General features: G+C 38.1%; 1 protein-coding gene across 8 annotated transcripts in view; it reads right to left on the bottom strand.

The window, feature by feature from the left end:
* Positions 1 to 12,367, bottom strand: part of LOC124171645 (microtubule-associated serine/threonine-protein kinase 3) — an 831,728-nt gene that overhangs the window by 371,114 nt on the left and 448,247 nt on the right. For 7 of the 8 annotated variants that reach the window (XM_046550857.1, XM_046550862.1, XM_046550859.1 and 4 more), the window contains one exon: positions 5,014 to 5,383. In XM_046550857.1, coding sequence (XP_046406813.1) covers positions 5,014 to 5,383 — 370 coding nt within the window. The remainder of the gene's footprint in view (positions 1 to 5,013; positions 5,384 to 12,367) is intronic. The other variant, XM_046550861.1, reaches the window with a different exon arrangement.

Raw genomic sequence — 12,367 nt, 5'->3', positions numbered from 1 at the left:
AGCCCTGCTTTTCCTAGATCCGAATTGGTCCTCATACAGGAGTCCTTCTTATCTTCGTTCTATTCCCCCAAAAGATGATTCTCGTCAGTTTCTCTGACGAATGTGTCGTCAGGCTTATTATGGTCCTAAAATCTTCACATTGCTCTGTCCTCATTTTTTTAAATGGGAACGACGATGTTTTTCTCGAAGTACCTACGATATTGAACCAATAACTTTGCGCCAAAAGTAGGTAATTGCATGCAAGAAGAGCATATCTTATTGTATTGAAAATGGATTCGAAGGACAAAAGAGTGCCATATCTGGAATTTAAATGTTAATGCGGGAGAATTTTCCCCAGATCCTAAAATGACGGTGATATTCGGCGATGTATCCATAGAACGATTGCATTGCCAAACTATTTTGTCAAGACTGAACGGTGTTTTCGTTCACTTAATATTGTCCTTAATACTTTTTGCATCTTAAATAATTTCTGAGCTGAGAACCTCTTAATTACAATCTATTTTCTATTTCAATGGCCACTATAGTAAGTATTTTTAACTCACTCATTCCATCAAATACTATTGAATTCAATAATTAATAGAATTTTACTCTTTATTGCCCACGAATTGGAATGTATTTTCCAAATCCTATGGTCGTTATATACATGTTTTATGAACGCGAGTGAGAGACTTGATAATATTCTGTGGGAAATAAGATTCAGTGTCGAATGCATTGAAAGAGGAAATTCAGGAGAAGAAAATCATTCATAAAAAAGTAATGATAAAGAGGAAACCAAAAACTCAATTTACACGAGCAGGACTACATAATTGGTATCAAATCTCGATGGAAAAAAAGGTAAGATTAAGATTGAAGATTCCAATTAATTCAATTTTTTCTCAACTGCATATCAACATAGCAGTAATGGGTAAATTGGTCATATCTATATATAAAGTACGTATGAGATTTAAGAATATTACGTTGCTGCAAAAGTAGGTTCCTCAAAGTTTCTACGTTCATTTCATGCCCGGACTCATTCAAACGCACATACAAGTATCAATCGCAAATTAACGCTGCTTCATGGAATGGTTCTCCGAAGACGCAAGGCGCTGAGAGTGCATTTATGTCGTGGGGGACAGAGAAGCTTCACTGGGCATTCTCAGGAGGATGCAAAAAGGCGCTCGCCTGCAAAACGTGAAATAATCCAATAACGGCCGTGACTTCGCTTAATGAAGCCTTTCCAGCATGCGTTCCATTAAGCGCGGCAGTATCACTCGGTGCTGGGAGGTCTGTATTTTTAGTGCACTCAACGGAATCAAGTTCATCAAGAAAAAAAATGAAAAAAATTAAAACGGGAACTTTATTACGGTGAATTGCAAAAAAAAAACAACTTACGAAAGCATTACTCCGCCGTATCCCGCACTTCTTCCTTAAGTATTCACGAGCGAGATTTCTATGAGTGAAGTGAAAAATAAGAACCATTCTTTATTCTAAAACATCGGAAATTATTCTTAACCTTAGTTCTCAAACAAAAAAATTGAGACAAAAAATACCAACAAGACGAAGAAGCTGAAAACTTATGCCTACTTTTATATATTCACCAACTATTTGTAAACATTACCTTTTAAGAAAGCGAAATAAAAACTTTTATTTGTAGATCAGCCTTAAAGATTGCCATCCATTCAATGTTTTCTAGAAATTACGGGGATATGCGGTCGCTCCCGCCCCTCTTAATTCGCCACTTCATTCATCCATTTTATTCAATTCATGGAAAATCGTTGCACGTTGATTTGAAAAATAGCCGTCTGCTATTGGTAAATTTACTCAGAAGTACCTCTGGTAAGTGGCGAATTAAGAGGGGCGGGAGCGACCGCATATCCCCGTAATTTCTAGAAAACATAGAATGGATGGCAATCTTTAAGGCTGACCTCCAATAAAAGTTTTTATTTCGCTTTCTTAAAAGGTAATGTTTACAAATAGTTGGTGAATATCTACAAGTCACTTGCCTACGCATTGGAAACCTAGGCGTAAAGAGATTAGCCCCAAAACAACGACCTTAGTCCGTCCCTGCCTGGGAGGCGTATGTACTACAGAATTGATATGGGGGAGAATCAACATTTCCACAAAAGGTGTATCGGAAAAATCTCAATCATTGGAACTTCTTTCTTTTGAAACACCTACGCCACGATATGTCATTTTTAGAATGAATATCTGCAACTCCAATGACGACTCTTATAGACATTTGGGTCACAAATATGATAAGGGGATTTCTGCAGGGGAGAATGACGCCTCAGTGGCTTAACTGCCTAAAGCACTCAACCGGAAATCGGGGGATCCGGGTTCGAATCCTAGTTAAGGCGAATTATATTTTCTCTGTGGAATTTTCGTATAGTTTGCGGATTGCGGGTGTCTCCCGTAAACGTTATCACCGTGGCTAGTCTCGGTGTACTTAAATCAAATATAATAGTTGTTTAATAAAAAAATAATTATTGTTTAATTCTAACTAGGAGTTATTAAAAACAGCTGGTTCACTCGAATTACCTCTGTATGCTCACTTATGAATTGATACTTTGCAATACCAAGCAAGGAAATAGGGTAGTTTCCTTCATCAAAGAAAACGAAAAGCATTTATTGCGATTCGTTACCCACCATTAGTGTATTCATAATATACAAATTATTTGGTTTTAAAAATCTCAGTTTAGACGAATGGCAATGGTCAATTTTAACCAAATTTGAAAAAGGCCAGATTGGCGCCCATGCGATACCACTCAACGTGACGTCACACGGACCTAGTTTCTACACAAAGAGATAGGAGTTTTATATCGTCTAAGATTACCAATGCATGCATGAGGCACAGAGCTTAGGGAAACATCAGTTAATAATCACCTATTAAAACTGCCTAAGGTCGGAAAGTTTCCTTTGTTTGATAAGGTATTAATAATCGTTATTTAAGCCAAGCGCTACCTGCTAGCAGTCTGCATCGCAGCGTCGCATATATCCTCGCCCCAAGGTCACCTCACGCGGCGGCAGCGGGAACCAGAAATACGTAACACGCGGATTTCCCAGCATTTATACTTAGTCGTCGCGTTTTCGCGCGCTTGAAAAGTTTTACTTTTCAATTAATCGCGAAAAATAGATAGCGTCATTTAAAAATCTAAAAGCGTTAAGTGCGTATTCCAGGAGTAATAATCTTTCCATTTAGGCAATAAAAAATAATGGGAAACCACCCTATTATTCAGCTGGCTAAGATTTATATTTTGGCAGAGGAATGAGCTGAGCACATTAAAAATATTTAGAATTATTATAGTTCGTAGTTTAGGGAATGAAGCACATATTTAGTGCCTCATGATTGCTGTAGGGGAAGTTCAAATTATTAGTCATAAAGAAAAAATAATTTTAACTGGTCATAATTCGTACAAAAATCTACGCAATTTATGAAGGTATCTGTTTGCAGAATTTCAAAGCGTTGTTCAAAAGTGAGAGCGGAAAAAAATTTCTTAAGAACCGATGCTTGGTCGTTCACAACAATGCCCAGGGGTCACTGAAAGGTTGAATTTAAGAGCGGAAGCAAAAAAACTTAGCAAAAAATGCAAATAAAACTGAGCTGTTCAGAACAGGTGGCGGAAAGCAAAGCGACCGCAAAGGACCGCGTAACATTCAAGCTTATTCGCTGAAATGTCTCTCAAAGCCATTCATATCCAGGAACGGAGGAAAAGGTGAAAGTAGGGAATTTGTTTCTTTCAGATTAGCGCGTCTAAAGGGTAGCTCGAAATTAAATGTGGAAAATAAAGTCTGTGTTCAGGCATACAACAACAAACACTTCTCTCCTTTGAACACAAGAACGTACGAAGCAGCCTGATTTATGCATTTGGAAACAATTACTAATTCGTAATAATTCTCCGTGTCCTACACACATTAATGGAGATGAAGGAGCTGAAATTTTCACTAACTCCGTTTATAATAGAGCAGAAGTTGTCATCAACTCCTCATCACTTTCAAGGAAGACTTCAAAGAGCAAATAATCTTCTTAAGCGGCAATGCCAGAGGAAATGTAGAGGGGTAAGAAAAAAGTTTTTTCAATTGATTATCAAACGGCAATTCCGTATCCACTGGTATCGTATGAGAGAAAATTAAAAATTAAATTAATTGCTTAAAATTCTGGTATAGAGAAAGGTATAAGATAGTATTTGTTTATTATTTACACAATTATCGCATTAATACTTTTTTTGCCAACTAGTATATGTGTTTATAAGCAACCCCACAAGAAAAGCTGATGATTGAAAATAATTTTTTCCAAACTTATCCATGGATGTCGGTTTAGATTTGATGTAAAAATAGACTAAAGAATTTAAATCAATCACTAATGATTTTTATGAACCTGGTTTTATCTCGATTGCTTTCTATATTATTTAAATTCCAGAATCAATTCCATCCTATATTAATAAAGAAGCCTACTTGATAAATTATTAGTGTGTCGTGCTCAGATAGGATATAAACCTTCAAACTTTTTCTCGGATTAAGAGACAGAGATTGCCCGATCGGGAAACAAATTAGAGTCAATGGTCTAATACCGATTCGCTACACTTAATTAGAAAAACATTGATTACGAGGCAAAGCAAAGCACGAATGTGATTCATTGGAAAGGTCAAAGCGATTTCATGTTCTTCGATATAGAAAAATCTAAATACTCAATAGTTCTTCCACCTACGGCATTCGACGGCATTCTCAACAAGCTTCAAGATGATGATCATCACAAAAAATTTCATGAGCTACATTGTTGAAATCAAATTGTTAATCACCGCTCGAATAAAGACGAATAAGTTAAAGCTTATAAAAAAGGTCTTGGGCTCGCACAGTTCCAGAAAAGACAATACTATAATAAAAGCGAATGGATCGATGGAATGGTTTATGCTTCATAAGCGATCAAAGACTCCAAAATGTAAGATTAACCGTCTTTACCTCCCAATCTTTCGGGCGGAATACCCTTACCAACGCCATCCGTTAAAAAAATTGAGAAAAAAAAGACGAATCCATTACCTCGAGACAGTTTTCTCGTGTGATGCTGAGCCGAGTGGTGGCTGCACTCACCGGGGTGCGATCCCGCGGCCGCAACGGAGAGGAAGCTGTCCCGCCGACGTCGGTTCTCGTCCGAACCCTGACGCCCGAAGCTTCGCGCCTGCTTGAGGCAGAGCGCGGGCCCGGCGGCGGGCGGCTGCGCGACGGCGCAAGACGGTCCGGCGGCGCACGACGGCCCGGCGGCGCAGGACGCGGGCGGCGTGGCGGTCGAGCCCGAGCTGCTCTTGCGCTGCGCAGAGGCCGCCGCGGCCTGGGCCTCGAACTCCGGTTCAAGTGCCCTCCGCGGTGAGCTCGTCTGGACGGATAGCACACCGGCAATGCCGTGGTCCACCTGAGAAAAAAAAGAGAAATGGGTGAGATGGTTATGAAGTGAATATTTCCGTAATTCGGAAATTATTAGCGACTTAGCTATAATTTCATATGCTGAGAATCAGAAATTTTAGCTCATTTCAGATTTTTAAATCATGAAAGTAATAAAGAATTCGGTTAATTACACAGGCCAACAGTGGTTTTCGTGCCGGAGCTTTTAAAGCTGATTTTAGGTACACTTGGGGTGCTATATCCAAATATTATATTAGTTTCTTCCTATCAGCTCTAATTTTCAAGATACACATGTTGTTACTTATGTAAAAAATCTTCAACATGATGATATGGGATAATTACATAAATAATAAAACCCACAAAATATAAAAACTAGAATTATTTATAAGACTGTTAAATCGCCTACAATTACAATAGTGTTACAATAAAATTGAATACAAATACTAACATTTTTTACTGAAATAAATCACTTTGAAAAAAAAAGTAAAAACGTCACTCGTCACTTCGGAAGCTTCTTTTGCGCGATTTTCTTGGGTACACTTTGTTAAAACAGTCTCGTTTAAAGCACCAGCAGTAATCTGCCATCATATGGTTATCCCATATTCCTTGGTAGCGATCTTTCATTGTTTTGATTTCCGGATGAAATCTTTCACCTTGTTCTTCACTAGTGTCTCCTAAATTTCCAGGAAAACAGTCTAAGTGACTGTGTAGGTAGTGAGATTTTATGCTCATATTACATCCAAGTGATTTAAAGTTAGTGAGCCATTGTTTACCAGCTCGAGGTAATTCTCACTTTTCTGATTTCCCAGAAAATTTTTAATGCCAAATCCTCCCCAACCCCTTTCTCAAAGGTATAAAGGTGATTTTCAAAGTAAAAATTGCAGAGTGGTTATGAATTAGTTTCCTTATAGATGGATTCAAATTTGAAAAATATTTTCTGAAATGTATCAAATATTTAAAAAATGTAATTATAAAATGCGCCGTATCAAAAAAAGTAGAGCTGTTACATAAAAACGGATATCACAGTTGGATTCAGCACCACACATATTGTTAATATCAGCTCAAAACTCCCGGCACAAAAAAAAAACACTTTTATTGTTGGCTTGTGTTATATTTAAAACGATTATCCCAGGTTGGCGAAAATTTGTGCTTATGACCAACACTGCTTTAGGCTTCAAAATATAACGATTTATTGACTACTGAGTTTCATCTATTGTCCACAGCTAGAAAATTACATGAGCTTTAGTGAAGAAAACCCGGTGTATTGATTCTATTTTTTAAAATGCGTGCCGACATTTCTGTTCACGCTTGAGTCATTACTAAGATAATGTATCAAACAGTAGTAACTACTTTAAATTTACAAAGAGTTTGATAAAAAGCAAACATTTGAAAATATATTGGTTTTTGTAGCAGGATGAGGAAAGGAATAAAAAGACCATGCCTTAATTTTCATTACAGTAACTTTTCATTCATTTCTCGGTCAAATCTCATTCATTCGTGGCGTCTGCGAGTGAAATACACCAGTACAAAGAGCAGCGCCGTAAATCTTCGGCAGTCACCCTTTCCTGCTCCGGACATGGAGCGATATACTGACCGAAATTCATTCGTCTCCGGGCGAGTCAAAAACATTTTCTCGGCCTTCTAATTGCTTCGTTAATAAATGCGAACGAGAGAGGAAGGCAGGGAAGCGAGGAAGTTTGACCACCCTGCTCTTGAATCGGTTTGCTCTTCGAAAAGGGTTACTCACTGGAGCATTTCTATGTAAGACCAGCGGCTAAATTCACAGAATCATCTTCATGTTGAAAAAACAGCCAAAATAAAACAACGCAGAGTAAAATAAATTTCAAGGACTAAAATACAAAGCATTTTAGCTTTTATTTATAAACTTATCCTAATGATTTATGGTGATAATTGGAATTTTGCCTCTCATTTATATTATATTTTCGCAAAATAAAGAAAATAAATACGTGAAAGGTATAAAATAAAACGAGACCCATGAGGTGAAAAAAAATCTTCATATGGTTTAATAGACCACATTTAAGCTCTCATGAACCAGTTTTGGTGAAGAACAATCTTTGGAAATGACCAATGAAGTTCATTACTGTCTATGGCATATGCAATAAGAAACTATAGCCTAGCATAAATATCGTTGGTACCATCTTTATATACAAACCCACTGAGTGAGATAAATTGTAAGAGAACGAATCATGGACTAAATCAAAGTAAAGTTCTCAAGTATTTCATTACAGATCTAGTCCATCCGATTCTTAAAAATAGCAACGACTGATTCAGGCAATATTTCAAATAAATGCACGTTGGAAAGATTCGCCGTGTTCCAAATGCATGTAACGGCAGAATCATAATTTTACTCACGGACTCAGTATCATACTTGATTAAAGTCAGCAGAGGCATTGATCCGTCAAAATAAATTTCCGTCTCCTGAAAATTGGTGATCTGCTCCGAAAAGTTTTAACCGCAATTCCGTATGCAGTGTTAAGATTTTATTGGAATTTAAATTTAATCAAAAGCTGAGCACTTTAAATGGATTGTCTGTAATTTATTACTTCTTGTAAGATACACTAACTTTGAAAGTGCACTAACTACCAAGGGGATTCATGACGATAATCAAGCAGCTTAACGTTGTGAGATACAATACATCACATTCATACGTGGAATATTTCAATGAGAGTCCTAACTGGAATACGCACATGGTTCGCACTATTTGTTTTTAGTACCTGTTACGGCGTTCCAACGAGCATTCCTTGATTTTACTGAGAACAAATGAATGGCTTTCGGGTCGATCAAGCAGTGAGCAGAGGTCTGGCAAACGCAGGAGGCAGCTATGGAGTTTACGCTCTGAATATTTGAAAAGCGATCGTTTTGAGTCCCTGTTGAGGATAAGGGCGGGCCATCAAGTCCAGGGCCTTATGGGCCAAAGAAGGCTCACCTGGTCCATTGAATCCCGCAGACTGAGCCTGACGTAGGTTCATTTGCCCTCGACCACAATAGTCCTCATACTTTAAAATTTTAAGAATGTTAAATGGTCTAAGGTTAAAAGTTACCTAAGTACTATACTCATGAAATAACAGATCTTGAAGGTTATGAGTCATGGAGAACAGCGAAAATTAAGGTATTGGAAAAATAAGATGAAGGAAATCCATTTAAACTTTACCGATGAAATGGCTCAAGCGCCTATAAAGACACATTAATTAGACTGCAATCCCTTTATATTAATTATGGCAGAGAAATATTCACGATCATGGATAGAGCATTAATGAATGAAATAATTTATTAGGTTTAATGCTTTGTAAAAATGAGATGCACGTAGCAACAATCCCCATTCTGGCTAAAGCTGAGAAAGAAGTCTTCGAAAGCTTCAAGTTTTATTTTCCTGTGTGAGTGTTTATTTTTGTGTTTCTATGCAGTCTATTCATTCATTCACACGATGCCTTAAGCGCAAACTTACAAATAAATTCAGAGGTAAGGAAAGAAAGGGATAGGAACATATAATAGAAAAAGGACGATGACAACGGTGCTGTGGTAGATGGAAGAAGCCAGAAATCAGAGGGTAAAAATTCGTCCTGACTGGGACTCGAACCCAGAACCTCCCGGTTGCCGGCAGGGTGAGTTAAATACACCAACGGTACATAGCTTTGTACCCGTGCGCGTGACTGCGTACAAAGTCACTTGTTCCTGCAGTGCTTTCAAATTCGTCGTCGCAGACCAACGACTAAATAAGGGTTTTTCATCCCGGCAGTGGCTTAGTAAGCACGACCCTTGCCACATGTGCCACAGTGTGGAACTGGCTAACACACCTGACCGGCAATCGGGAGTACTGGGTTTGAATCCCAGCTAAGTCAAATACTTTTCATGGCGAACTTCATTCGTTTGTGTATTTATACCACCCTTCATCAAACTTTCCACATCCCTCAACAACAGAACCTCCAAGGGGAGTTCTCAACACAATGACTTTGTATTTTAGGCTACCTTTCCCAAAATGTTCATCATGGCTACATATTTTGTGCATTTCGATTTTTCTTATTGAGTAATAAATGAACACCACTTATAAGAATATAATACAAGGCCAAAATTCTAAAAGGGTTCAAGTGAGCCCTATTTTTTGCATTCTATCTCATAAACCTACTTTAATTCCATTTGAAATTCTCCAAAATATGCTTCGCTGATAAAAGAAAAGGCAGTCGTAATAAAAAAATTTGCGTTATAACTTGAATTAAATGTGCAATGCAGTTAAAATATCGATAAAACTCCAAACAAATATATTCCAAATAATAGTTATGGAAACGAGTAAAATTGTTTCTCAATCTTCCCGAGTATCAGACCCTAAAGAAGAATAAGTCTTGGCAATATATCAACAAGTGTGTTTGGAAAAAAGCAAGCAAAACAGGTGATTAAAAATGATAGGCAATGGCTACTATGGATATAAATTTCGTGGCATCTTAATAATAGTAACGGCAATGTTTTACAGTGAAAAAATAGCTCAAATGTCTTCATGTATAATGCCGATTTCCGGTTTGCTCCGAGCTAAAAGTGGCTATGCTAAAATTACACGTTTCGTCAAAGATGAAGAAAATAAGAGTCATCCGTGGACACTCTGCTTAGGTCGACGCAGAGGAAATGAAAGCGGAAGTAGTTAATTCTTGGGGAGCAAATTTTGATGCCAGAGTCCACGGAATATTACAATTTGGGCCGTGGGGTTTTTGATATTACCAAAACATCTCATTTACCACTCCCAATACAAGCCATGGAAGAGAAACGCTGCGTCGCAACATGGTGTTAAAATACATTGATACAATGAGCGACAGAAAACTTTCCACTCAGTCCAGTCAGTCAAATGTTTTGTAAGGTCGACATGCTTACTGTTAATGACACGAGAACAAGGCATGGAAGAGTATTTATAGATCTAAAGTTTAATCATAAAATCCAATAAAATATCAGGTACATGAGCCAATTGACACCAAATAACTCTCATATTCACACACCGAACTGATAACAGCACTACTACTTCTACTGTCCGGAGAAGAACTGTATTTGAAAGGATTTTCGGAGCGTCTCAAACTATTGACCACAAAATCTATGTTTAATTTCAAAATTACATGTCAAATACACTGGATATGAGTGAATAAACAAAATTACGGGTATAAGTTAGAAAAACAAGCAAAGTAAACTGAGAACTTATTTCATCTGCAATGAAAATGGTTTGCTGAAACGCGTGAGGAACCCTTAATTGGGTCGCATATCTAGATTATAGTCATTTTGAATGAAAATGATATGGCTTTTAGCATGTATTTCGTTCGATGGTATGCAATTCTGACTAAAATAGCGTCTTTTTTATAATCATTTGCTTCTGGCATTTTTCTTCCCTCCTGTCATTGACAAAAATCAAGGAACACCAGACAACCTTGCAGTGTGGAGCAGGTCGCGTAATTGCTCTCAAAACGCAATGATAACTACAGCACAGCATAGAACAAGAGACTTGGTACGCATTCACGCGCACATTTGCAAAGTTATATTCAACGAGCATCAAATTCATCATGAAAATAATCGTTTGGCTCAGCCGGGATACAAACCTGGATTTCCTGATGGCGGGTGAGGTATGCTAACGGCCAAGATAAATGATTTTTTTCATGGTAAATTTCATCCTTGGTGTAAATAGAAGTTATAACTATTTGTAAAGATGTGATCATATTTCACACGGTATTTTTAAACGGGACATTCAAATGAAATACAAAGTGTCAGTTAAAGCTTACTACTTGGAGCAATCATAGAAAAATGGCAATGCTTTAAATTTACACCAGGTAATATATGATAGTACTACAATAACTCAAAATACATCTAGTTCGGCATGGATGACATAGGATTGATATTCGGAAAAAATAGGGCACACAGATCTATGGAGCTTAATTTTCGCAGAGAGAAAGCACGAAAATTGGGCCACAGTCACTTCCACGGCTTAATTTTGACACGGACCATTATAACCGAACACAAAGTCCTTTCAGGGGCTTACGCTAAGCCTGCTCATGTATGCTTCCAACGCTATGGCAGCCACATGAAAGGAAGAATAGGCAGTGTGGGGATGGCTGGCCCTGGGGGGTAGACGTTTCCGATATCTCAATTAAGATAACGCAATATCCACGAGGTATAATTTTGAACTACATCGGCGATAGATATAGTGGCGATATAGCGCGCGTGTGTTGAATACATAAAAGGAGGAGAGGGAGGGCCCACGTGATTGAGTAGAAACTTTGGCGAAAAATAACCGTGATAATAAATAACGATATGTTACGATAACTCAATAGATATCGCGATAATAGGAAATATGTGATAACGTCGGTTTTCAAATCACAAAGGCGATATTTAAAAATATCCCGATATTTTCCGTAAAAGAACACGCTGAGTCCTTACGAGAATCTTTATACAATTTCTATACATACCGTCCATCATCACATTTTTGCCACCTGATGATGGACAATCGTTTGTAAAATAATCTTCTTGAAGTTACGAATAATATTCTTTTATTCTTTCATGTAAACTTTCCACAACCCCAAAACCTAAGAACTACTATTTTATTGCGATATTTGGCGGACACCTAACTCGATCACCTAATATACTGCCCAGACTATGATGGGGGGCGCGACGGGTGTGCCTGCGGTTTTTCAGGGCGCCGGTGATTCAATCAATGCTTCGAGTACCGCGCCACACCGCACCTTGGTGACACGACGCCGCTCCCACAGAGGGGGTGGAGGGGATGGGCACTCCCTCTCCGGCAGATAATGTCAACGCCCTTCCTCCGAATGGACCGAGTTCAGATGAGGTACTGTTATTCGGGAATATGTTACAGGTGAATGCTGATGTTAGCCAGGATAAAGTAAAATGAAAGCCTTGATGAACATGTGACTAAGTTGCGAAGTAGGAGAGGTAAGTTCACGATAAGTCGCGGAAAAGACTAAGTAAGGCAAAGTGAAGACCAGGTAAA

Source organism: Ischnura elegans, chromosome X (assembly GCF_921293095.1).
Source record: "Ischnura elegans chromosome X, ioIscEleg1.1, whole genome shotgun sequence".
NCBI classification, from domain to species: Eukaryota; Metazoa; Arthropoda; class Insecta; order Odonata; family Coenagrionidae; genus Ischnura; species Ischnura elegans.
Note: the sequence above shows the minus strand (reverse complement) of the source record. Positions and strands in the feature narration are given on the sequence as shown.